The 27,532-nt window shown below is 41.3% G+C and overlaps 2 protein-coding genes across 3 annotated transcripts in view; both read right to left on the bottom strand.

The window, feature by feature from the left end:
* The window catches only part of PTPRB (protein tyrosine phosphatase receptor type B), a 106,310-nt gene extending 102,054 nt beyond the window's left edge, over positions 1-4,256 (bottom strand). Inside the window, exons 1-2 of the mRNA XM_084810494.1 lie at positions 4,147-4,256; positions 2,183-2,584 (exon numbers count right to left, since the gene is read on the bottom strand). Of these exons, the coding sequence (XP_084666620.1) occupies positions 2,183-2,584; positions 4,147-4,222 (478 nt within the window). The 5' untranslated portion in view covers positions 4,223-4,256. The remainder of the gene's footprint in view (positions 1-2,182; positions 2,585-4,146) is intronic.
* Positions 4,257-5,673: 1,417 nt separating this feature from the next.
* The window catches only part of PTPRR (protein tyrosine phosphatase receptor type R), a 90,176-nt gene continuing 68,317 nt past the window's right edge, over positions 5,674-27,532 (bottom strand). Inside the window, exons 4-10 of one of the 2 annotated variants that reach the window (XM_084810523.1) lie at positions 25,746-25,830; positions 23,772-23,851; positions 23,245-23,382; positions 13,967-14,077; positions 12,749-12,906; positions 10,977-11,090; positions 5,674-7,083 (exon numbers count right to left, since the gene is read on the bottom strand). In XM_084810523.1, the coding sequence (XP_084666649.1) occupies positions 6,990-7,083; positions 10,977-11,090; positions 12,749-12,906; positions 13,967-14,077; positions 23,245-23,382; positions 23,772-23,851; positions 25,746-25,830 (780 nt within the window). In that variant the 3' untranslated portion in view covers positions 5,674-6,989. The remainder of the gene's footprint in view (positions 7,084-10,976; positions 11,091-12,748; positions 12,907-13,966; positions 14,078-23,244; positions 23,383-23,771; positions 23,852-25,745; positions 25,831-27,532) is intronic. The other variant, XM_084810522.1, reaches the window with a different exon arrangement.

The following is a 27,532-nucleotide window of genomic DNA, read 5'->3' as shown; positions in this document are numbered from 1 at the left end:
CGAACTGCTAGGTTGGCAGGAGCTGGGACTGAAGACAGGAGCTCACTCTGTCACGCAGCACTCGGGTCTTGAACTGCTGTCTGGCCGACCTTCCAGTCTGCAGTTCAGCGTCTTAACCACTAAGCCACTGCGGCCCCTTTTAAATGTATACAGTTACATTTTTCCTTTCAAGCTTTGTATTAGGATACCAATATATAGTTGTCTGACTAGAAGTATGTGCAAGTCAAATAAATAAATAAAAAGCAAACAAGTGCAAATGGGAAAAAGGCCTCTATTTCTGTTATTTAAAGTATTTTCAGGCCACCTTTAAGGATACCCCCCACCCCCGAAGATAGCTTACATAATAAAATCTCATATGACGGCAAAACATATTTTAAAAAAATCAATAAATGCCGGATGTCATAATAAAGCAACATCCAGCCCAGAGAATAGTAAAATCTAACACTATGATTGCAGCTAAAACCTGTCAACAGTGTGGTGAAACACAACTCAAGAAAAAGCCTAAGAAAACAAATAGGGCTTCAGAGATTTCCTAAAGGCCTGTCATCATTGGACCTCTTCTACGCTCTAGAGCAGGCTTCTGCAACCCGGTGGCCCTCAGATGTGTTGGACTACAACTCCTATCATCCCCAGTCAGTATGGCCTGGCCAATGGTTATGCTGGCAGAGTATGATGGGGCGCTGCAGTCCAGCGCATATGGATGACACCAGGTTGGGGAAAGCTGCTCTAGAGGCAATCCACATGACCTGTAAGACGCATGCCTGGTCAGTTATTATTTTCTGTCAGGCCTACTGTGAACAATCCTGAAATGTGGTGTGTGGAGTTGTAGTTTATGCCCATGACAGAGTGCTGATACAGAATACATCAGCCCAGATAGAATAACAAAAAATGCCTGACTTTGTGACTAATGGTCATGGAAATTAGCCCAAATATCTACCTGATCCCAGTGATCAATAAGCCATGCCAAAAGCAACCTACACAAACTTCTTCCACCATCACTCAGCAACTCCTAGGTTTGTTGTTATGTGCTGACATAGCACAGTGGCTAACAGAATGAGGTGTGAAACAAGAATTCCAGCCATCAATTCTTATTCCAGCCATACATTCCCTGATCCACTTTAGGCAAGCCTCTGTCACTCAGACGTAGCTTCCCATCTTGGAATAATACTACTGACCTACATTAGCTGCTTGTTGTCACGATAACTGAGTGCTTTCAACTCTAAAAAAGGCACTCTAGAAATGCTAAGTATTATTATGTGCACGATCAATCCTTTGATCAATCTAACGAACAAAAGGCATTTTTCTTCATATGCGACTCTGTAGAATTGAGGAGGCTATGTTTGTTAGGGTGAAGATATACTTGCCTATTCCCTACTACTGCTGTTTTATTTTTTGTTTTATTTTTTAGGGATTGATAATTTTTGACTGTTCATTTCTGTGATAAAGCATATGAAGAGGGGATGCTGTGTAATCTGTACACTCATTTTGCAGACTGCATCAAACTTATACATGACACCATCCTCAGTAAATCACGAAAGGCCATGAGAAGCTAGACACAGAAATCTGGGGCAAAGGGGTGAAATATCAACACTGAAAGCATACAGCAGGCTAACAAATATATAAACATTATTAGAAAGCCATTTCTCATTACTATCCTGAAAAATGATGATTTTAAACCAGCCTGAATGGTTTTTCATTGCTGCAAGACACAGACTGACTTCTCGCAACACGCTAACCCATACTCAGTGGTTGAGTGTGGGTTGTTGTTGAACTGTGGGTTGTTTGTTGAACCATGGGTTAGCATGTTGTCTGAACCCAGGACATTTTCTGCAGAATGGCTTGTTGACCATGAAGTGTGGCTTATTTTTCTCAAACAAGCCACCTTGAGAAGCCATGGTTTATTGTTGGGTTGCTCAGGGTGGTTAGCAAACCACAGTGCATGGTTAACAAGCCACCCTGTGGAAAATGCCCTGGGTTCAGACAACATGCTAACCCATGGTTTAACAAACAACCCACGGTTCAACAACAACCCATACCCAACCACTGAGTGTAGGTTAGCATGTAGTGTGAACAACCCCACATTATTCTCCAGTGAATCAAATATCTTTCACAAGGCTCCTTCACAATCAGGGGAAGGCATACCTTATAGCTCACAGGAAACACATTCAAAGGAGCAGCTTACCATTCCTTGAACACAGGTTTTCACTGACAGGTTCTTTTTTCTTGTTGACATCAATTCTTTTCCAACTATGGGGATATCTCTTACCCATCCTCACTACTACCTTTGAGCCTTGTTTATTGAGGAACAGAGAGCTGTTTTTCACCTCAAGGAGTCCTTCCTTGCTGTGACAGGTCCAGTTAGGTGCCTCAATGCAGTTCGTGATGATCACTTTACGGGAATGCGCAGAATAGGACCTGTTGGTGATGGCGAGACATTGGCCAGATCTAACATGAAGCAGCTTTTCATCCTTCATCCATCTCCACTGTTGGTTTATATTGCTAAAGTTGCATGGTCCCACACATGCTGTTTTATTCCTCTCATAAATACATTGCTGTTTTTGCTCATGGATAATCAGAAAACCGCCTGGAAAAACGTAGAACCCATACAAATGGAACAATGCACATGTTAACATTTATAGAACAATGACGATAGCAACAGCACAAATCAACAAGTAAGAAAATCCATTCAAATAACCTCACTTTATCTTTCTCTCATGGCACTCACATAAAAGTGGTTAAAAAAACCCTTCCCATTTGCGTACAAATGAGGTTTGGGACAACGAAGTACTGACTTTCTGCATACCTCTGAGGATTCCCTGAATTCCATCCTTCTCCAAAAGGAAAAGATCCACCCGTGTTTATTTAGTTAATGCAATTTATGAGTTGCTCTACAACAACAAAAATTCTCAGAGCAATGAATGATAAGTAAAAAATTAAAACTTAAAACTATGTGTGTGGATATAGGGCTGGATTCAGACTCAGTGCCAAAACAAATATTACTTTAATTCTGTATCTAGCAACTATGTCTTTCCCCTGCCTTTTTATTCTGGTGTAGATGCAGGGGTCCCAACCCCAATCTTTAAAGCCTCCCTACCCCTGACACTAGGATCCCAATCCAGATCAGGCCTCCTATGCCTACTGTAGAGTTAAAAAGAAAAAAGATGTAGCTGCTAGATACAGATTTAAAGTAGCATCTGTTTGGGCTGTCAATCATAATGAAAGTAGACCTACTGAAATCAGTGAGACAAGTCTCTTGTTAACTAACTTAAGTCCCAGTTATTTCAATAGGTTTACTCTAAGTATGACTTAGTCTGGATTCAACCCACTTTTTATATATATTTGCAGAAGACATTAGCTATTTTTTACTTTCATTTCACAGCTTAACCTAAGTCAGACTCTTAATAGATCTTTTGAAAATATTTTGTAACAACCAAAGCATTTGCTGAAAAAAAAGGTCTGTGCATGTGTGTGCTTCTCTCTGGCTGTATGCTTATGTTCCATGTACTTAATATAAGCATGGAGTATTGATATCATATGCTCCTAATTGCACTGAAGTTTCTAATCACTATTTTGCTTTAATTACTACACTGGCACCATGTTCACAATGGTTAGACTCAGGCATAACCCTCCGCCAAATAAAATCTATCCCATCCCCAGTATGTTACACCATGAAGCAAATACAATTTCAATATTAATTTTTTTTATCAGCTATTCAGTGAGAAGTCAGCAAAATAGCTAAACCATCTAAAAATACACTCCTGGTTGCTACTTTTCATTTCTAGGTGGCTGTAGAATGAGTTATTAAAGCAGACTCTCACTAAAACATGTAAGCCTCTGCTTTTATAATCTTCACAAAGCATGAATAAAGGCAAAGATGCCCTCCCAAATGAATTTAGACCAAATGGAGTGTCCGGTGGGAGGACTTCTCCAAGAATGAAGTACTCATTAAAACCAACGTTTCATTTCTTATTGAATGAAATCTAAACAGTCTTGGGTTTGCTTGGCCCATCCCTCTATATTCCTCTTGTATAAACTGAAGCTCAGAAATCATTCTCTTTTGGCAACGTTGTGGGAACTCCCAGGAACACTTGGGAATCACAGCCAGAATGAAGAAGAAACATGAAAAAGCTAAAGAGCCGTACTTACCAGAGATCCCAAAGGCCAGGCAGGTAGAAATTAGAACATAAAATAAAATCTCCATTTTCTCTCTAACATCTCCCATTGCTTCTCTCTCTCCTTTTTTTGTTTTTTAAAGCAAACCCCAGATAAGTGAAGCGAAGGCTAGGAAGGAAATGTGCCTTCACAGGAGGAAAAAGTCAGTGACGAACACTTCCTTCTATTCAATTGTTTTTGGGGAGTTTTACACCACTTTGTCCTTTCATAGGACCCTTCAGTGTGTGCTAGTTATCTGTTCTAGTTAGAAAAACCCAAGCAAAAAAGGGCTACATTTTTTATACAAATCCAGTGCTTAAACATTGTTGAAAACTCAGCTGAGGATAAGGAACTGTAATTTCATTTAATTGCCTGTCTGTGAACCATTATGTGTCTGCAGGTGTTCTTGATTGGCCTACGTAAATATATACTGTGCTGTCCTGTAAACACCACTAGCTTTTTGTAATGATATGTTCTGAATCCATCTAGGAACATCACGTGGTTAGATACCACATGTGACTCATCCTTGTACATTCACACATCTATATATCAGGAGAATGCAGGGCCATATCCTTAATCCTTCGTCCATTATGAATTCAATTGATGCTGATTGCTTGGACTTTGGGTCCTTCCAGACTAGGTTTTCATTGCCCTTTTGATTGGTAGCCCTAGGAGCTGCCCATCTGGAGGCACCCTTTTTGTATGAGGAAACCAGTATGAAGTAGAGGTCATGACACTGAAGGATGATTTTCTCACATGTACCCTGTTCAGACGAGTGACATCGTCCAGCTGCATGGAAACATTTTATGTCGCATCTGCCATCTTTGAGAGAAAGAAAAGAACTGTGAATCTAAGAGCTTCACTGCACAGGCCTTCTCTGGAAGATAGACACATTTCTCACTAGCTATGTGTCATGCTTTACATAGTTCTGTATTTGAAGGTCTCCTTTATTTGAAGGGTTCCCCAATTCAAGCCCATTCCTAAGGAGTGAAGGTGTTAAAGTTGCCCATCAACAGTTAGCACATGACAGAAGACTGGGTAGGTATTCTATTTAAATTATAGTAATTCTTTTAAAATTTGTATCTAAACCTATAAATTAGTATATGCAAATTTCAGGCAAATCCATATCCTCTTTTTTTGGTGATGCATTTCCTCTTTTCTGGTGATGTGTTCATGGCCAGCCTACATACAATCCAGGTTGGACACTGAAGCACTTAGCAGGGAGTGCAGAAAGTATTTCAGGGGAAGGCCCAAAGCCAGCTAAACTGAACTGTGGAAAGCTCTCACAGCCTGCACTGGTCTCATATCATTTCCTGTCAGCTGGGTGGAGCAGTGAAGTTGGCCTATTATAGTGTACTGTGGAGAGTGGAATGTCCAGAGTAGGCATTCTCATCATGAGTACCATCTGTAAGCACTCCAACAGGAAACTAAGTAGATCTGAGTTCCATGTGCTTATCAGGATAGAAGAGTAGCAAACCTTGATGACAGTCATTGAAATAAAACGATAAAAATACAAGTTTTTAATATTTAAATATTTTGTATCAAGTTTATTAGGTTTATGAAGCAAAGGTAACATTACTGCTTTAGAAACTTGTTAGTTCCTGTGCTGAAACCCCTTAGTTCTCACCAAAAGGAGGTCTGCTAGCAGTACCATTTCTCCCTTAACAAACAGATTATCACCAAGATAAAAAATGAAAAGAAAAATTAAAATCCTCATTTTCATATAGACTTCTAGTTTGTGTTCCCCAGAACATCCACCCTCTCATTGCAAGAAATGGAAGGTTGACAGCTTATTTAAAAAACAACCCCTTTTAGTAAAAGACAGGCAAATATTTAAAATTCTTACCATTTAATATATGTTACAAAGTTTTTTTTAAAAGTAAAATGACTCACAAGATTTACAAATACACTGGATTCTGTCCTGGAGCAAAAAGCTGCTTCTAAGACAATAAACCGTATTGAATAAATACATAAACACTGAAAAAGACACTGGACTCAACCCAATGAGAATTTCTCTTGTACAAGTCCTATTGAAATGAACTGGATGTTCACAAGAGTACAGCAAGCTCCATTAAAATGCACGCTTCTTTTATAACTTTCATTTGTTTCAGTAGGGCTTCCACAGGAAATGTTCCCTTGTGGGTTGTAGCCACTGTGTTCTGCAGTGTTTTACAGAATTTTACTATACACGTTAAATATCTACGAGTACTTACTGGAGTTATAGAAAATACTAACTGATCTTGAATAGTTTCAAAAACAATGGATTTTTAATGTGTGTGTTTTCTGTATGTTCCCACCCCTGTTCGAACCCATAATCGATTGCTTCCCGTTTTTAGCGGCAAGAATCCTAAGTGGCTCTGAATTAAGTTTACCACATAATAGGTAATAGCACTTAACAGGTACAGTTGAACACCTGACAGCCTATTCACAAGACAGACTTTGCAAACGTTAAAGCATTTATACACATTTCTTCAGTGGAATTTCCTCATGTCCAGCTGTTATAGAATATACATACATACGTTACATACATTCTGTGTGGCAGATTCCATTAATACAGAAAGAAATCCTCCATAAGATATATATGTGAAATCCACATGTAACATCAGTACATTAACCTTCCTTAAAACTGTTTCAGGGAACTCACATTACATTCAAGTCAAGGGTCCATCAATCCTTTTTTATAATTAAAAAAACCCCTAACCCATCCACATTCCTTTTACAAGTTGACTGCAATGACTTTCCTTCCATGGCTGTAGATGCCTTGAAGAAGTTGCTGGTAGGTAATGAAACAAATTACCTCAAGAGAGATTAACATATTTGCTTCTTCCTTCTTGGTTTCACTGAACTGCTTCAGCAGATAGCCTGCTTTCATACAGGCTCAATGCATGATGCACAAATTCATACTGTTCACTTGTTTGGACCATTCCACCTCTGAAAAGAAAAAGAAAAAAAAGTTATCATTTTGATTGCTTGAATGTGGGAAACAGCACTAATCACCTAGAACTCATCACATAGCACGGAAACATACTTGTCTATTAGTGATGAGTTCATACAGTCATTTTATGTGATCACAAACACATGGTAGGCTTCATGGCTGGCCAGTTCATAGACAGGATTTACAGTTTTCTTCCTGACTTTTATGAAGGCAAAATTATTATATATTTGCTATTGTGTATTATGATATTTTATGTTATTCTGGGTTTCTTAGCAAGAGTGTTTTGACCCTTTTGACACTCTGTTGCAGCTATGAATGTCATTTTGTTTTTATTTTATTTATTTATTTCCCCCCTTTTTTGTATGTGGGGGTACAACTTACAGGCTAAGATCTGGGGGTGAAAATGATCCCCAGAGCTCCTGAAGTTGCCCACCCTGGTTTTAGTTCCATTTCAATATGGCTTCAGGTGTGGTTATGGTACAGAGACTGCTTTGGTCACCTTGGTGAACAATCTACACCAGAAATTGTACAGGGACAGTGTGTCCCTGTTGGTTCTGCTGGACCTCTCTGTGGCTTGCAATATGCTCTACCATGGTATCCTTCTGCGTCATCTGCCTGAGATGGGACTGTGTGAGACACTGTTATATGGTGGCTCTGGTCCTTCTTGGAGAGGCAATTTCAGAAGCTGGTTGTCAGGGTTGGATCGGAGCCCATAGAGCCCCAAAGCAGTTCTGATTCTGAGTAAGAGATAGAAACCGTGGGAGAGGAACCCGCGTGCCATTCAGAGGCGCCGCTGCAGGGAGAGCCCCTCCCTGCTCACATTCCTGAGAGTGGCAGTGACCCTGGCAGGGAAAGGGAGGGACAACTGGAGCTTCAGGAGCAAGGCACCGGTGCAGGGACAAGCAGGAGATGGAAGGCGCCGAGAGGAGGCACTCAGCCCGCTTGGCGTGACGTCAACAGCTGCGCCCTGGTGCCCCACAGGAAAGGGGTGGACTCTTTCCTTCTAGCCCTTAAGTTCAGAGGCTTCCCGCCCTTTCCCTTCAAATGGAGACCAACTGATTCCCTAAGGCTAGAAACCCCTGGTAGGCAGCTCTCTTAAGTTTCCCTCATTAGGCTGGGGCAATTAGCATCTGTAAGCATCATTAGGTTGATTGGAAATAAAGCCTTGGAAAAGAGCCCTATCATCTGCATGTTGATTCTGGCTACTTGAGGATTTCAGAAGGCAGCAAGGGCACGCCTGACACTGGTGCTGGGTGATTCTTGTTCAGTGCCACGGGTCATTGACCTGCGGTGTCTGTAAGGGTTTCATCTTATTCCCCATGTTTTTAATGTATACATGAAACCATTGGGAGAGGCTGCCTGGAATTTTGGGATCTACTGACTTGTCCTGTTGGGCACTTCCAGGGATGCGCTATGAAGTGCTAGCTTCCTGTTGCTCTAGTGGCCATTCCTGCTAGCACAATGTGGTTGGTGCTGGCGGGTTGCCAGCACTGGATACTGCCCAGTACCTTTCACACACAAAGGTATAGACTTGATCTATAAGCACTTAACTGTCTGAGCCCAATGTGGCCTATACTCCCTCAACAAAGAATACACTTTGGAATATCTCCCAGTTCTATGTTGCACTGGCATATACATAGACATTCTCCATGTCTCACAGCTGTAGAACTCTTTTCTCTTTGAAACTCACCCAGGCTGAACCCTGAGCATCCTTCAGTAGTACTGCAAAGCATTTATACTTGTACTAATATCTAGTGTGCAACACCACGGCCAATCTTATTCAGGTATATGTAACTTTCATTGTAGGCATTATAATGCACCCAGAGAGTGCTCAGAATAGGGGAAAGTAGAAATCTCAGTTTTTAAGACTTCCAATTCCAGAGGACCTGCCGCATGAGAGGCACAACCATAAATTTCATGCTATGAAAATCTCAAGTCACATGGCTGGATTTTGTTTGCTCTTCTTCGCCATGTGTGCTGCCCTGACCTTGAACTATTTATTGATTCAGTTTGCACTGACCAACGTGCATCTTAAAATGTAAAGCAAATGAGAATCTGGCTCCCAGTGTGAATGCATTTTCATTCTTACACTAAATATGTGGCCTATTGTGACCTTAGAGCACATGTACAAAGTGCAGCTTTTCCTGTCCTTTTTCTAACGCCTACCAGGCTTCCTGTCTCACCGGCTGACACTGAAGAAATTCTGCAGCCGTGATTCATGCCAGCATGGGCAACACAACTCTGTTTCATTTGACCATAAAAGTAAAGTGTGTGGATCAGACAACTATAGCAAACGTGCTAAAAGGCACAACAAAAGTAGATTGTGGAATTCCTGCGCAGCTATAGAGACCCAGGGCTGAAAAATGGCCAGCAAGGAACAACCAAGTACCACTTTTCCCATCTTTCCCATCACTTCCACCACAACTGCAGCCTCTTGAGGTTGCTCTTTATTTGTAAAACACAAACAAGTATGTGGGGCTTTGTTACATGCAAACATGAATTTGCCCCCAAGGGTCATACCAGAGGCCCAAACTAGAGATGGTGATGCACAGAGCTGGCACCAATGATAAGCATGGATGGGTACCTGCCAAGGGCCCACAGCCCAGGTGGGGCCCACTGACAAGAGCCCCCTGGAGTTGTTCCTCCTCTTCACTATTGCATCTTGCTTGTTCACCTGCCTCTCTCTCTGGTCAACAGTGGTGGTGAGAAGGAGGAGCAGCAGATGCCCCGGCCTACTTGCTCCCTGGCTCTCTGCCTGTCAAGCAAGCGAGTGCTAGCAATGATGAGAAAGAGGATGAGGCACAACAGTAGCTGGTGACAATGGTGGTGAGAAGGTGGACTCAATGGGAGATGGGGCCCACTCAGGGTGCCTTGCCCAAGGGCCCTCAAAATTCTGGAGCTGGCACTGGTGATAGAGACATGTGAATATGCCTCCATCTTATTTTGTTTGAAGGTTTTGCAAATAGTGGAGGGTGGCTGATCTGGACTGGGACTACAGTCTGTGTCGGCGAGGAGAGTCAATTCTTCTGCCCATGGTATGTTTCTGATTGCCCAACCAAAGGGGCTATTTGCGCCATTAGAAAAAAACCCATACAAGTTATCTGCAAAAATTTAAAGGCATGGTGATGTATTCATACATCTCCACTGTCATGGCCACTTTGGCCCATAGCTCTTCAATCTGCCCTCTTTGCTTGATTCTGCTACCTGTTTTTTGGTTGAGCTACCAGTTTTTTTGTTCTATAAAATCAGAATCAGAGAGACTAAGCTATGGCAGGGGTACAGAACCTTATGCCTGGGGCCCAAATCTGGCCATCTGGGGGTCGCCAGGAGGCAACGTGCCCTTTGCCTGGGCTAGATCTACGCTAGTGCTTTTTATCAGTATTGAAGTGTACTGATAACTGCTGGGGCACATTACGCATTCCATATACTGCTTTTCTAGCTTTATTTCCCACTTTTTATTCCATATTATCCAAAATACTGCAACAGATTTCATTGTGTGTGTGCTACGTGGTATAAATGCACAAGAGGGATATAGCATCGCCATGATGGGATCGTACCAATATGACACGAGGTGTAAATTTGGCCCTGGTCCCATCCCATTTCCTCCACCACTGATCATTTGGTGGTTTCCTGGCTTTTGTGCTGAATTTCCCCCCCTTCTAAAACATTGAAATGCCTCTCCTAAGATTCGGTTACTGGCAGGAAGAGCTTTAAGCTAAAATATCCTGGTATTTTTGGTACTCTGGCCGCGCCCCTTTTGCCTTCCGCCCTGCCCAGCACTGGAATGCGGCTCCTGAAAGCATTTCTGACTGAAATTCAACTCAGCCCCTGGGCTGAAAGAGGTTCAGCCGGCATTTACAGATGGATTGTGCACTGTACATCATCTTACCTGTCCAAACGCAGTTGGCAGACAATGCTTAATGCATCAACAACTCCTTCTTCCTTCAGTTGATAACAACCAATAGCAGTAGCAATAAAACATCCAGTTCTTCCTATTCCAGCACTAAAAGTAAAAATAAGTAAATAAACCAAAGCTAAAATAACAGCCATCAGCTTCCATCATCTGATACGTAGGCTGGAAGTGCTTTGAAGTGTTAGCCAAGGAGAAGAGTGAGGGATGAGCTGTTGCCATGGATTAGCCATGGGATAATTTTATCAATCCATATGTGTGTTAAAAAAATGCTTGGTGTGTGTCAGCAGATTGACAAACATAGATTAGCTGATAATATCTTTGGGTTTCTATTCTATATAAACACATATGGACTTGATGTTGATACAGATTTTTAAAAATAGTAAAAGAAGAAGAAAAAAACCCTAGCCTAAGTGGTCAGTTTTTTGGGCCTAAATCTTTCTTCAAAAACTCAGTTCAAAATCATTTTTTCAAATGCTATGAGGGATGGTTAGGACTCCTACTCAGACAAACCTCCAGAATGTCTGAAATTATTATGAACCATTGAGGAAGACAGGGCCTTAATTTACAAACTTTTAATTATCTTATATTTCTGCTGCCATGGTGTGTAGTTTTATCTCTATGGGATATATATGGTTATTCATGTTTTAGCATCTGCTGCTTTTAACTGATTGTGTTTTTTAATTGAGTGTTTCATGTTTTGATTTGATGCAGATGGATTTTATTTGTGTCGTATGTCACCCTGAGAGCTATTGGCCATGGAGCAACGGATACGTTTAATAAAGAAATAGAGTGGCAAATAGCTACATCTCAACCTCTCTTGTTCCTCACAGTATGAAAGGCACTGCATATGCCTAAATCAGTCTATTTCTACCTCGTTTTCTAGGCATGTTTATGTTTTAGCCTGTTCCTTACACAACTGAGCAGACTGATTCACAGCACAAATGTGTAAAGGTTTCCTGCCACTGTATGGTGGGAACATGCAATTACATATTTCTCTGGGTTTGTTTGTTTTTTAAAGGACAATATAGGACAGACGTTGGGAGGCAAATGAAGTCAATGAATTGCCAGAAGGGCAAGCTACCTTTGCATAGGGATGGAGATAGTATGGAAAAACATATCCACAATTCAGGAGCCAGTGAAGGATGTACATAGGATGTAAAAGTAAATGCACTGTAAGTGCTAACAGCCAAACGTTGGCATCTTATAGTTCCTTCTGGTCCAGCAGAAATTCTGTTAACCCCATTGGGATAGGAATGGGAATCACCCACAGAAATGGAGTTGTGGATTGCTGCCTAAATCTGCAGTATCTTTGTCAAGTTCTGTTTGCTGAAAAGAAAAGTAGACTGGAAACTTACGAAAGAGCACAGATTCTGCTACAGGGTTGCTGTCTGTCTGCCTAACCAATTTCAAACAACAAAGTAGGAGTCATGCAGCATTAAGGAAGTAATGCCATGAGGGGAGGGGCTTAAGTCCTTTGGACAATTGCAGAAGAACATAGACCTCAGGTGGCTTCAAAAAGGCATCTATCTAGATGGACCAATCATCTGATTTGGTATTAGGCAGCTTCCTATATTCTTAGCATGAGGTACCTGGAACAACTAAATATCAGCAAAAAGTCTCCTTATATATATATAGACAGAAAGTTTTAGTGATTCACATTTTTCAGTGGTGGCCCTTATAGAAATTCTTCTTCACTGAATTTTCAGAAGAAAAATCAGAAGAAAAATCCCCCTTTTAAAGCAAATTACCTGCAATGCACAATGACTGGTCCTCTCCCAGCTGATGCCATCCTGTCCTCTTCTACATCCAGCATGAGCTGTAGAAGTGGTTGAGCACTATCTGGAGTTTTGTGGTCTGGCCAGGATGTGTACCAGTAATGTTTGACATGTCTTGACTGGCTTCCTTGCTGAAAATAATGATGCATGTGTTATGGTGAACGATGTACAGTACTGTGTTCATTGTATTACTTTGTGCATTTCCCCAGAGAAATGCCTGAGTAGAGCAGGCACTTCTGTGGTGCTAAAATGGATCGCTACCCAGAGCTCTGTATGCATATGTTGTTCTCATCATCAATGGTGGTAAATGGCTGGTTAATCTCTCCTTCCACAGTTGACAATGGGAATTTCTGCTTATTGTAGGGATAGGCAGCTTTGTGCCCTCCAGATATTTTGGACCACAGCTCCTGTAATCCTTGACCACTGACCATGCTGGCTGGTCTGATGGGAGTTGTAGTCCAAAACATCAGGAGGGTACCAGGTTGCCTGGTGCAGGGTCTTCTTGCTTTGGAATGGCTATTTTTTTCTGGCATTAGACATTGGTCAGAAGCATGAGGTCACAGTTGAAAGCTGTAGTCACTGTCCATTCATTTTTAGAGACCCACCAAGGTTTGTGATCAAAGCAGCTTGGTTGATTTTCATAGTGCTTTAAGGGCAAAGCTAGAAGTGCTCAAATTTGCCTCAGAAGTGTTAATAGCACTCCTGCAGTAGATGTGTATGTATTGGTATTGGCTTGCTCATCATTTAACATACTATGCAGCTCCCTCCAGATGTTTTGGCCTACAAATCCCATAAGCCCTAGCCAGCATAGCCAGTAGTGAGGGATACTGGGAGTTGTAGGCCAAAACATCTGGAAGGCCACAAGCCACTCACCAGTGATAGAGGAGCAGTATTCCCCAGAGAATAGTATCCAATGTGAGACTACAACAGGAAAACCCACTGTGCCAGCAAGCGCTGTTGGCATTGTGCTAGAGACAGTCTATGCTAGCACAATGCCATTTATGTTTGTGGTAGGGTCACATTTGATACCACCCCATATTATTATATTAAGCAGATATATTGATGAGGGTTAGGGTGACAGCAGTCCTGTCTGCTTTCTTACATGCTATATTCATTACTAATATTATTTTCCTGAAACCCCATTGAATGTTTGATTCATCTTCTGAAGTCAATGAGCTTTAAAACAATTACCTTTAATGTAAGGTCGCGGACAGTGTAATTCTCACATTCTTGCACTTTGTTAACCAGCACTTCCACTTTTCCATATATCCCTCTCTTCTCTGGCCAGTACAGCACACATTTCTGGAAAAAGAATTTTTAAAATGTTTGATTCAACCATGAATTCTTTCAGATTTATTTTTGCTTGGAAGCAGTAACTGACAAAATTAAAATGGCACTCGTTTTAGAGTAACTCCCTGGTTAGAATAGGCTTATACACAGTACGTTCCAAAACAAAGCAGAGTACAACCATTTGTTTTTGTTGCAAGCTGTCCCGAGACCATAGTTATAGGGCAGCATATAAATATTTTAAGCAAACAAGTGGAGTCTGCAACAAAAAGTTGCAGTGTGAGGTGCTCCTGTTCATGGCTCCAGCCAGCCATGCCCTTTTCCAGGATACTCTACTCCATCCTCCCTCCCAACTGTTTTCTATCTCCCCCTCCACCCCCACCCCCACCCCCCTCCCAAGCATCAGCCAGCATTCCATGCCAACTGAGCTCATGCGGTTTTTTTTTCTGAAGGTTTTTTGCATTTTTTTTTGCATTTTTGCATTTATTTTGCATTTTTTTGCATTTCTGTCAATCTTGTGGTCCCATCAAGCCCACCGATACCTCCCTCTCATGTGTGAATAGTACCATTTTGGCTACATAAGGATCCACACTTGGAGAATTACTTCACTATGGGAAAGTGTCATAGCTCAGTAGTAGCTCAATCCATGGCTACTTCAGGTAGGGCTGGAAAAGCTCCTGTCTGAAACCCTGGGGAGCCGCTGCCAGTCAGTGTCAACAATATTGGACTTGATGAACCCATGCTTTGACTCACTATAAGGCAGCTTCCTATGTTCCCATATTCCATATAGGATAAGAAAGCAAACAAATAAATGAAAGGTGACTGGTGCCTCTGATAGGATTCCAGGCTCCATAACATCACTGCTCACCCAGATACTCTAGTTTCTCCCCCTGCCCTGAAAGCTGCAGAGCTTTGCCTTCTCAGCCTGACCACTAGCCCACAGATCAGCAGGCTGACCCATTATTGTCACTTCTCTCTTATCTGACCCACAGCAGGTGCATCATGATGGATACTCAAACACTGCAAAGCCAAGTTTGCAATGAGTCAGGTCTAGTAAAAAGCATTGGGCAGGCAAAGTTCAGACTGGATTTGCATGTATGTCTACCTATTTACTGGGGAGAGCCCTTCTTTTCTAGAACCTGTCCCTCTTTTGTCCCCAGTTTGGCCTTTGGGAAAGATGATTTTAAAAATATCATTTGTGCAAATTGCTGTAGTCTTCTTCAGGGTTCACCTCTGTCCCCAGAAGTGAAGCCTGAAAAAGTGCAGTCCCTCAATGGTCTAGCCACAAGATGTAGTGATGGCCACCAATTTGGATGGCTTTAAAAGGAGTTAGACAAATTCAAGGAGGAGAAGGATATCTATGGCTGTTAGTCCTGATCGCTATATGCTACCTCCAGTATCAGAGGCAGTATGCCTATGTACACCAGTTGCTAGGGTACACAAACAGGAGGGTGCTATTGCACACATGTCCTACTTGGGGTTTTCCACAGGCAGCAGGTTGGCCACTGTGTGAAGAGAATGCTGGACGAGATGGACCCTTGGTCTGATCCGGCATGGCTCTTCTTACATTCTTATGATTTTAGAAATGTGCTCTGCATATTTAGAAATGTGTGCAACCCCTCAATTGTCACCAGCAGCAGCCATTCCAGCAGCCTGCAGCAGGCGGTGATGAGATGGGAAGCAGGACCATTCTGCCAGCCCAGCTGAGAGACCATTTGCCTTTTCTCCTCTTCCTTCCCCATCCCTGTTTGCTTTCATGTCGTGTCTTTCTAGATTGTAAGTCTGCAAGCAGGGACTGTCCTGTTTGTATTAATTGTATGTAAGCTACTCCGGGAACCTTTTTGTCTGAGAAGAGGAATAAAAATGCTTTGGATAAACAAACAAACAAACAAAAATATATCTCTATTCAGAAGTACACCCCACTGATTTTAACAGGACATATTCTCAGGTAAGTGTGTATAGGATTGCAGCCTTAATAGGATGTGTGTGCAGCTGTACATATCCATGTAAATGCATCTGTGTGTCTTTAGCACACATCTATGTAAATGTATCTGTATGTACATTAAGATACCATGCCCAGTCCACAGCCTGCCACTTTACATGTTGTTGGGGCTCATTTTGAATTCTAACAGATTTTAGGGTAATTAATGTGCCCCCCCCCAGCATATATCTAACCTAATGAAGAAACACTTCCTTGCCTTTTAAAAGGAAAGGAAGACAAACTTGCTGAGCAAATAAAACTCAGTATACAGCAAAGTACATCCATAATTCTGTAACAGAGCACATGCTTTGCATGCAAATGTCCTCAGATTCAGTCCCCAACATCTCCAGGCAGGGCTGGATTAGAAGTCCATCTGGAACCCTGGAGAGCCACCATCACTCAGTGTTGACTGTAGACAAAACAGAGATAGGTGGACTAATGGTTTGACCTGATATAAGTCATCTTCTTATGGCCTTCAGTAATATGTAAAGGTGGTGGTTTGGGGGACTGAACAGCAGTATGAGAACAGTGGCATTATAAGTGTGCCACTATTTTCATCTATGAAATTGGAAGGCATGGATTTGTATAGGAACAGGGGTAAAAAAAAAAAGCTCTTAAGGAAGTGTGTATAGGGTTGCAGGTTACATAAATAAAAATACAAAGAGTCACATAATAAAGCTGCTACACTGTAATATTTTTGAAACATCCATTGTTGATCATTCTAAATAAGACAATTGTTCCAACCCAATGCAAATAAAGTTCGAAAGACAGAGAAGCTTTCACCTAGAATAGTACAATGAAACAGTTTTCCAGTAATGTAAATGCCAAGAATCTGTTCAAAGCAGATAACTGCAGAAAGAGGGTGGGGTGCGGGGGTACTTAAATCATCTATACTCTGTTGCTCTGTCCGTTTTCCATTTAAGATGACATGAAAATTATAAAAGAGCTATCAAAAATGGTGTTTATTCAAACAACTATTCTTTAGGAGCTCTCATGTATGGACCTAAATGTCTTTGCCTTGATCATTGCCAAAAAAAAAAAAAACATATCTTCACAATTGAAATTGCTAACATAGGAGAGAAAAATCTATCAGTTATATTTAAAGCCTTCAGAGAAATGCGGTATATCTCATCAATAAAGCAGACCAAAATCAACTTATGTTTTAATGCTACAGCTGACTATCTAATGATGTTGCTATCTAAATATCAGCGCCCTTCTCTTTCTCTCTCTTTTTCTCTTTTAAAGCTAAACTTTTTTACCTGATATATATTCAGCATGGACAGTGACCACCTATTCTGTTAAATAAAATCATAGTGGCTAATTTAAAAAGGTTTCATTCAAAGAGAAATATTGAGTTCCTCTCTAGGAATCAGAGAGGCCATAGCATCTTAAATCCTGTCCCTTTTTACATTGCTGCAGATACCAGTGATGTAAAAAAATACCACCACCCCCTTTTAAACTTTGCTCCAAATGTTTGATCAGCTAGCCAATGTGAACCCTGGGGCCACTAATGAATTGATGATGATGATGATTTCAGCATCATCGTAAGCATTCACTTCCCAGGAAAGATGTTTGCCTTGCCTTGCCACCATGGGGAAAAGTAAAATCAAATATTGCAGTTGCACCTTGCCTAGTCACAATCCTGGTGTCCGCTTCTGAGATTCCTTGTTAAATGAGTCTAGCATATGCATCTCCCTAAAGAGCTTGTCCAGGAATGCTGCAAGCCCTTTAGCTGGCAGGCTGCTCTGGGTGGACAATGCAAAAGAGATTGTTCACTCAAACCACCCTCTATCACAACTGCCTCTAACTTTCAGTATGGCTTGATAGCTTTCTGCTGCTAGTATTCGAGAAATACCCCAGTAACAACTAACAACTGAAAAAGGAACTTCAGAACAAACATAAACTCAGGTCAGTTTGTGTAATGCAATGTATGTTGTTGTTCACTCGTTAAGTCATGTCCGACTCTTCGTGACCCCATGGACCATAGCATGCCAGGCTTTCCTGTCCTCTGCTCTCTCCTGGAGCGTGCTCAAGTTAATAATGCAATGTATACTTCTCACCATATCTGCTGCCTGAGGTTTGATAATTTGCACTTGGAAATAGGGTGCAACTTTTGCTAATTTAATCACATGATTTATTTTGTACCATGAAGCCAAACAAACAAACAAACAAAGCCAAAATCACGACACTCCTGTGTGGATGCAAAGCTGGAATTCAAGTTTATGTGTATGTGTTCATAACATGTTCTAATTGCTTTGCATTTTAGTTAACAATTATCTATACACACATTGTTGTGTGAATAGCTCATGAAGACAACAACAACAACAAAAATCTTGGCACCCAGCAGATGGTGCAAAATAAATATTAAGGAGTAGAAAGAGGAATTGTAACGCTTCATGTTCAGATAGCACTTAGCTGAAACATAGAATATTATCTTCTACTTCTTTCCATTGAGATTTCATCTTCCTTTTCTTCTCACTCAGGGTTGCCACTACTGCTGGTTCTAGATGAGAATTAAAACGTGTCTGTTTACCTGAGCTTTTGGGATGTAATCTCGCCTAGGGACTTTATGGTGTGAGATTGTATTGTGTTATGTTGCTGCTTTAGTTATTTGGCTGGAGGTTTTAACTATTACGTATAATTATGTGTTTTAGTCATGTTGTGTACTGCCCTGGGCTCCCTTGGGAGGAATGGCAGTATATAAAATAAATTTAATAATACTAATACTGATACTAATACTCATAAATACTGTGCTGAATGTTAGTGATGCAAAACTTTGATTTCAAATTTGACTTTTGATCTAAAAACTGGTCTTTCAAAGGCTGCAAAAATCCACTATTTTCACACAGTCTTTGCACCTATTTACAGCTGCTTAAAAAGAAAGAAAGATATTGGCTACACTTTTTCTTAAAGCCCTATCACTGTGAGCTGGTGCACATGCTAATACAAGTTACAGGACTCTGTTTAAAACCCTCTGCTCCACCTCAGTGCCTGACTTGAAACAACTGTAAAATTAGAGCAGCAATCCTGCACACACATAATTGGTGGTGAATCTCATTCAAAAAAGTCGCTTAACGTGCATAGCGTTGGGCTGCAAAAGTCTCTTTGTTGATTCCATTGCTGCACATTAAAGGATTTTAAAACTGTAGCTGCTGTTATAAAAATAAATTTGAAACCCGCTCATTTTGTACCTACAGAGTATCCCCAGAAAAGTTAATCAAAAAAGAAAAAACGGGATGATGCTTTTCAAGAGAGATGAAAATGTTCACCACATTTGTTTTCTGGGATAGCAAGCTCTTGTATAGGAGGCTGTTAATCTGCTGTATCTACTTTTGGTTTTGTCACAGAACTGAGATTCTAGCTCTACACAAAGGGCAGTATTCAACATGGCACTTATGTCCCCACCAATCCTTTTGTGCCCCACCAAACCTGTTGTGCAAGCGGCCCCCACCCACTGCTTGTACAACAGTGATTTAGCACTTCCAGGGGGCAAGCCAAAGTGAGCGGAAATGGTTGTTTCTGGAATGGGGCTGATCAGCAGAGCTCTCATAAGGGAGCTCTACTGACCTGTCCTAATTCATAAATGAGTGTTTCTGCCTATTTTGGGGCTTCCTCTAGGAAGTGCTAAATCTCTATTGCATAAGCAGTGGGTCCTGCTTGTGCAATGTAATTGGTGGAACCCACCACTTACGGGAAGGAATCAGTGGGGTGGAAGGGAATCGGTGGGGGCATAATCACCGCATTGGATACTGCCCAAAGAGCTTTTTCTTTCCTGCTTTTCCACTACATAACCTGTAGGTGGTGCTGTGCTGTAGTAGAATAACACAATTACACAAGTAGGGAAATACATTTTCTTTTGCTTTCATACATCATACTCCATTTTCCCCACTCTAAAAAAACAGCAATAGTGCTCTTAAGAAACAGTGAAACTGGAGGGTCACGATGTCTTCTAAAGACATAAACAACAATGAGTAAGGAATAACAATAAATAAATAAATAAATGTACAATAAATGCCTTGCATAGAAAATCTCAGCTTGATGAAGAAAGAGCTTGATGGCAACCAGAACCTTGAATAGGGTCCAGAAGCTGTCTGGTACCAGAACAACGGCCACCAAACAGACTGAATATGCTCCACAAGTCTATGCTCAACAAGTCATTCTGCATCTTCTTAAGCTTCTGAACCATCTTCAAAGGCAGCCCACATAGAGCACATCTCTAAAGAAACTATTTAAAATACCAAGGGATCAAATTAAGGGGAAAAAAATATTTGGAAAAAAACTGGAACTTAAAAAGGGAGGCAATTTCTAATTAATAACTCACAGAAAATGTTGATGATGTGAACTCCATCAACATGCATGGTTCAAGACATCCATAAAACAGTTACTATCTTTACATTCCATAATGTTGCAACTTAACTTTCACGTCTAACAGGAAATAATGCTCGTACATTTTAAGGAGGGAAAAGTATGTTTTGTCTACAGCACTTAAAATGTGCTTGTTTTGTGTTTCGCCAATGACATATAAAATAGGTGTAGGTAGTATAGTTTAGAAACCTTTTGGCATTGTGCAGTCTTGACTAAGTGGCACTCCTTAATTTAAATACCTTCTACTTTTCATCCATATGATAAAGCTGGGGCTGTTAGCCTGTAAGCATAGCTGGCTTTTGCCCAATATCAGCTACTGAATATCTTGTGCTCCTGGATTTCTGCCTTCTCTACCCTACAGTGGGAGCTAGTTCAATAAACAGCAGCCTAGAGATATTAGAATGAGATGAATTCTACAGTGTCTTCGTTTATGAAGTTAATAAATTGTTCCACCAGAGGACAGTTTTACTACTCTAACGTTTGCATAGGAACATATTTTTATCTGTAAATAAAACTCCTCACTTTATTTGCAGGCTAACAAAACAGACTATTCATTGCTGGCATAGCACCAGGCAGAAACTGAAAAAGGAAGTCTAAGGGTGAGTCTGTTTGGTATTGAATCCCACCTGGAGGCCAGTAGCTTGCTGGAAAATTAAACAATGAGGAGTTTTATGTATATATAAAAAGTGCTTCCTATACAAAACTGGCAATGAGAAAACCTAGCAATGGCATCTTATGGGAAAGCTGGGGAGCTTGATCCAAAAAATGACGACTGGCAGCAAATACGTTAAAGGATTAGGCCATTATTTTCTTACACATGAGTTCTCACTCAGGCAGCTGACTGATAGGTCCCAGAGCCCTGTGGTTCAACAGCCACGTGTGCATCCCAGTGGTCTTCTGCCCTTGGTCACTTGCCACACATGTGCCGGTCCCTTTGCCCAAGGCGCATTGTGGTTTGAATGGGGGCTGGCATTATGGTTGGAAAAATGATTTCCCAGCTTTTGTGTGTTCAGTTCAACCATAACTCACAAACCACCATCGGTTTTGCCACTGATATACATTTATATTGCTCAAAACTGGAGTGTGCAAACTGCTGTGCTTCCAGTAGCAAATAAAGTGGCAGAACCTTTCTCTACGATCCAAACAGTTCTTCATACTTTTGCCAGGGTTTCTCAATGGAATGTCAGGACCTCATGTAAACATAGACTTTCTCCATATAACTTGGGAACTACTTAAGCTGACCACCTCCTTTTATTAGGAGGAAATTGCCACTGTCAGTCCATGACAATGCAGATAAACAGTATTGTAGCGAGCTCGAGCAATTCAGGTAAACACAGGGCTTCCTGATATGTTGGAAACCACTGGGTGTTTCTTTCAAGTCATTCTTTTCAAGCAGCGTTAGAAGTGTTTCAAGATGTGGCATTTCCTTTGGGAAAATATTTCTTCTACAGGCCATATTATAGTGGGGTCGATTTTCAGAAGTACTTTGATCAAATCAGTCAAGGCAAGGAAGTGTTTATAATGTTCCACATTCCCTTAGAAAGAATACAATATTTTAGATGCCTTGTACATATAGTTTGGATATGATAACAATTATATAGATTGGACCTTGATAAATGGTTTGACTCCTATCGTGATTAGAACTCCATGCATGCTTCAGTGCATAGACGGAGCTCTTACTTGGAAGGCCCCATTATTTTCTCAAGTGCAGATCCCTTCATGAGAAGGCCTCAGTATGCTTCACCAGTGAAATTGATACAGCAAACCTTTCAGGCTCAGTAGGTCAGAGTCCCCACATTCAAAATAAACTGCTGGACTGAGGCAATCATTATTTATTGAATATTGTTACTGAATACTTCTTGGCCTACAATACCAGCTATAAACTTGATTTTCTTTGTGTGGTTCAGACTGACACATCTCATGCTGGCATTACCAGATTTCAAATATTATTGTGATTTAAAAAAAACAAAAACATTCAGAATGGTATCCAGAACACCATTCTACGCATTACTTTTCAGAAGTAAGTCCCACTGAATTCAATGAGACTTACTTCCAAGCATAATTTCAATCAAAGTTGGCAACCCCAGGCATTGGGGTCCTGGGAAGGTTGTGCTCTGTATTGTCTTTGTATTGTTGCTTCACACAGCCCCCAATATGGAGATTGTACTGCACTCATAATAAAAGGCTTTGAGCATGAGCAGAGTGCACAGTAGAAATGTGTTTGTATCTTATATTAGTTTTGCAGGAGAGACTTCATCTTTCAGAAAGATGAAATTGGTATTCAGTTTGGAGAATAAAAATAGTATTATGGGAGTTGTAGGACTGCTGGGAGTTGTAGGATTTTTTCCTGACTAAACATGCATAGGATTCTGCCCTTAACTGATTAATCTATCTGATTAATTGACTGAATCTTGAAGACAATAATAGCATGGCATTTTGCTTTGGATCCCGCAGTGCAATGAGGGTGTGCTCTTTCACAAAGCAGAAGTGAAAATGCCATTTTCTGGTGGCTGTACAGGGGCTTCCCACTGTTTGTAATCGAACGGCACCATCTAGTGGCTACCCCAAACCCACGTTTTTTTTTTTAACTTCCAGCTTATTTCTGTTTTGTTTTTTTAAGTGCACAAGGAATGCCTTGTGTAGAAATGGCCTAAGGTCAGTGTTTGAACAAAATCCATTAGCAGAGTGTCTCTAAGAGATTTTTTTCTTTTTGGCACTGAAGTTTTAATAGCATTTGTCATATTGTAGTTTGAGTCTCAATCATTTGATAGGAGTGTTGGCTGTTTCCACATCTAGAAGGATACTGTGCATGATTTAGTAACACGAGAAATCATACCTCATTTTTCTCCTTCAGCTTTGTGATCATAACAATAACAGGACTGTCTTCTTGCCAAACCATCAGCCAGAAATCATTCACGGTATTAATCATAGGGCCCTGGGTTGCAATGAAAGCTTTCTCTTGGCCACCATAACCCTGAGTTAGACACAGACACAAAAACAGTGACATTATGAGTTAGGCTTTTTCAGTTAGGGTGTAACAGAAACAGGCACCTAAACAAGAAGAAAACTAACACAGAAAACTAGCTCAGCGCTTCAGTTAAAATTCTGATAAACTATGGGATGATGTTCTGTGAAATGATTGATATTCTGTTACAGAGCATATAGCCCATTGGTCCATCATTGTTTATAACACTTAATTTATAAACCCATCCCTTCTTATATATGGGGCTGTGTTGGCAGAGCACCACGCAAAGGGTGGTGCTAAGAAAAGAAAGAGAGTAGCTCAGTAGAATCCAATATTCCTGGTCAGTGTGAAAATAGGATAGAAGCTGGAGAATTCACATTGCATATCAGTGTACTTACCTTGACGTAGTTTGCATTTATGTAGGTGCTCAAAGCATCTCCAGGGTTCTTTGGTTTCAAACAGACTCTGCTCACAGGATCTGGAAAGACAATGAAGTTGGAAATCAAAACAAAAGTCAATTTGCCTACAGAAACATATTAAAGGGAGGGGGCAACATCCTGCAGTTATATGAATGCTTTGATGTAGCAGTTACACTGGACAGCAGGATCTTCTACAGCTGCAATAGCTGTGGTGTCCCATGTAGTGGTTTGTACAGCCAGATTTATAAGAGTAGGCTAAGAATCACTGCAAACATTCCAGAGGAACAGTGAAATGGGAAGTATGAGAGACTCGCATTTCCTCTTCCTGCTGTATTTGAGTTTTGTCCAAAAGAAGTGGGGAGGTGCACCTATATCCCACAGCAAGATGCACATTCTCTTATTGCAGGGACAGAATATCTGCCCCCCCCTGCCAACTTTGGTCAAGACCTGGAAGTGTGAAGGGAGGAGGCACAATTTCCTCTCTTCTCTGGAACATCTGAACCACCTCTGATTCCATCCATGCTGGAATTCAAATCTAGCTCTGCCATTTGCCATCAAGAAAGAATCCCCCCCAAGCCTTGACCATCAGAGAGGATTGCACTTACCTCTCTTATTCAGATGGGTCTAAAAGACCTCAGGAGGTGGTGTACAGAGGAATGAGCAGTTTTGCCTCTTCCACATAAGAAACAATGTTTGAATTTCAAAGGGGTGGGGGAGGGGGCAGGGAGCACGGTTTCTGGGAACTGAAGTTGGAGCCCTATCTCTGATCTCGGTTCCCAGAAACCAAACAATCCTATGGTCCTCTAGACAGTGTCTCGTGGCTATAGGATTGCTTGCTTAATTCTTATAAAATCTCAACACAAAAATGTGAATGAATCCATGGTGGGCAGCGGTAATCGCGTGAACCAGGTCAGAGAGCAAGCCCATTAATACCATTGGTCTTCAACAGATGTTTTCAGAGGTGTTAATTAATTAGCTTCCACTCCAAAGATTATAAAAGGATGAAAGCATGTTAGTTTTTGATAGATTATAGCAGATCTACATTAATTCATTGAAAAAGCTGAATGTAGTCCACATTCAAGGCAGCCCACCAGAGCTTGGAAAAAGAGGGATTATCAAAGACCTGGCAGATCACAATACATTGCTGGTTGCTGTACTTGGCTTGGTTGGCCTCAGATAATTAAGGCCTGATTCAAAGTTGAAGTTCTAAGAACAAATACAATTTGGTTCCATTGACTCTCATCTGATAATTTAGATCCAAGTTTTTTTTAGATTCACTGTTTTTCTAGACTGAGCTGGAAGTCTTCAGCATCAGTATTAATAGAATTGAATCTGAACATAAATTAAACGTCAATGAATTTGAAGAAAATAGTTTTCTTCGCAGTGCTGAAAAAGTTCTAAATACAATGGTTAAAAAAGCACCCCCATATTAAAAGGACACTGGACCTTCAAAACATGACAATCCTGTCACTGAAAAATTAAGACCTATCTCTTGTTACACATAGGCAGCTAAGACCCACCAAAGGATATAGATCGCAATTCAGAGTTACTGAAATCTGTCAATTACTTTAACAGAGGCACTAGCAAAACTCTCAGCAGTGCACAGGGTGTAACTGTTAGCTTCTGGCCCTTTTCAAAGGAAAAGCATGATTTCACACATCACTCCAGGTGCCCTAGTTCAAGAGGCACACCCAGGGTTGGGAATGGAAAAGCTGACATAAGCAGTGGACCAATAATAGGAAAACAGAGGGCTGTATTACCGGATTAAAAACTAGACTGATATAAGTATCACTTCAAATAAACTTTTCCCAACCAGGCACCCTCCAGATGTGTTAAATTGCAATTCCCATAGTTCCCAGCCAGCATGGCCATGCTGGCTGGGAATCATGGTAGTTGCCGCCCAACACATCTGGAGAGCAGCAGGTCAGGGAAGTTTGGTTTAAATGGACTTACTTGGAAGAATGGTCTTATAGCGATTCTTAGTTCCATGACTTGGGATGGCAATTTCTTTAGGATCCACAAAATTCATGGGAATCTCCTGTAGGGGAAGCAAAAACAAACAAGTAATTTCAGTATTTATAAGGGGGCAATTAACATTCACACAAATGTATGCAACAAAGCCCCAACAGTTAAAAAAAGAAAAAGAAAGAAACATAGCCTTAGAAAGTTGTGATTTTGAGCAGCGATGAAATGGAACTATTTAATCCTTTCCCTGGTGGGACATTTTCCTCCTCAAAATTGCCACCCCAAAGGTGGTGTGGAAATGTTATGCAATTCAACTTCCCTTGGCTTATAGTTAGGGCTCTGCCTGATTACTGTATCTGTATTCGGATATTTCTCCCAAGTCAGATTGGCCAGTAGCCTTTTGATGGCATATGCCTTGGTTCATTTGCATGAGTCATCTCAAGCTCTTTGCTCTGTAAGCACTTTTCTGGAATTCAGTCACTTTCTGCTTGGTGCATCATGTGGTTCTAGATATTATAGGCAAATTTATGGGAAGCTGGTAGATGAAAAATCCTGCTTCAGAGCAGGAGATCTGACTCAGTAGTATTTTGGTCTCTTCTAGTTTCATGATACTATGAGATGTTCCCAGGACAAATTAGGGTGCGATCCTATCAGTTGTGCCCTTGGTGATGAGAAGCCCCCAAACTCGGAGGCTTCCAATCATCCAAAGCAGAGTGGGAGGAGCAGCGGAGGCAATCTCCGCCTCCCTGCAGATTTTGCTTAGACAGGCTTTTCAGCTCATCTAGCTGGGGTACTTGAGAGGGGGAGGGAAGGAGGCTGGAAGAGGCTCAGAGACTCATCTGCCCCCTGCCCCACATCTAGTCAGGGCATGGCAGCATAAAAGCCTTGTGTGGAAGGCTGGAAGCACCCTTCATTTGAAACATATTTAAAAGTAGCTGAGATGTTTAGAAAAAGCATGTGTGTGTTGAGACTGTACCACTTCAGAATGCTGGTTGGGGATCACATGTTTGAATACCCTTGCACATTTAAAACTCCTTGTATGTGGAAAGTTAGTCTATCAGGGAGACAAGTTTTCAATTTCCATGGACCAATTCCTATCAGTTGGGCAATTTGGAGCCTAAAGAAGAAGGGGGCAACAGCTCAAACATTCATTGCAGGTGAAAGGAGGTGGCAGGGGGGAATAAAGAGATGAGGCACAAGTAGTTGGTATAAATTATGGGCCACATTTATTGAATTGATTCAATCTGCAAAGGGAAACCTAAGCGGGCAACTTCTCTATGCCAGCTAGCCTGGTCTTGTATTGGGTGAGACATTCAATGCCTGTGGAGTGGCAGCTTTATCGCCACCCCTCAGGACTGCCCAATTCTGGGTCAGGAGGCCTTTCCCTGTCACCCCCCACCCTCGGGGCGCAAAACTCCAAGTGGGCGAGGGGAGTTGGCCTCAAAGGTAATCCGTACCATATCTTCCAACTGGGGCTGCATAACCCTGAGCTGGAAGCCTCAGGCCTTACCAGTCATCAGAAACAGTCCTTCCGAATGCTCACCAACCCTATACCCCACTGAAAGTGCCCACACATCACCGTCTATTTAAAATGTGACTGAATAAACCTAAGTGATTAGATTGAACTGAAACAACCTACATTGACTCCCAGCCCCACTTACAGTGTGAAGTAAGCAAAAAGGCACATAGCCAAAGCCCATCAGACTATGAGCCAAACATTCTTACTCAGCCCCTAAAAGGATGACCAAGAAAACCCACACTGCATACAGGGTGGG

Source organism: Heloderma suspectum, chromosome 7, assembly GCF_057233095.1.
Source record: "Heloderma suspectum isolate Gila_16-S chromosome 7, 16-S_ref, whole genome shotgun sequence".
Taxonomy (NCBI): domain Eukaryota; kingdom Metazoa; phylum Chordata; class Lepidosauria; order Squamata; family Helodermatidae; genus Heloderma; species Heloderma suspectum.
The sequence above is the reverse complement of the archived record's forward strand: the minus strand, read 5'-3'. Positions and strand labels throughout refer to the sequence as shown.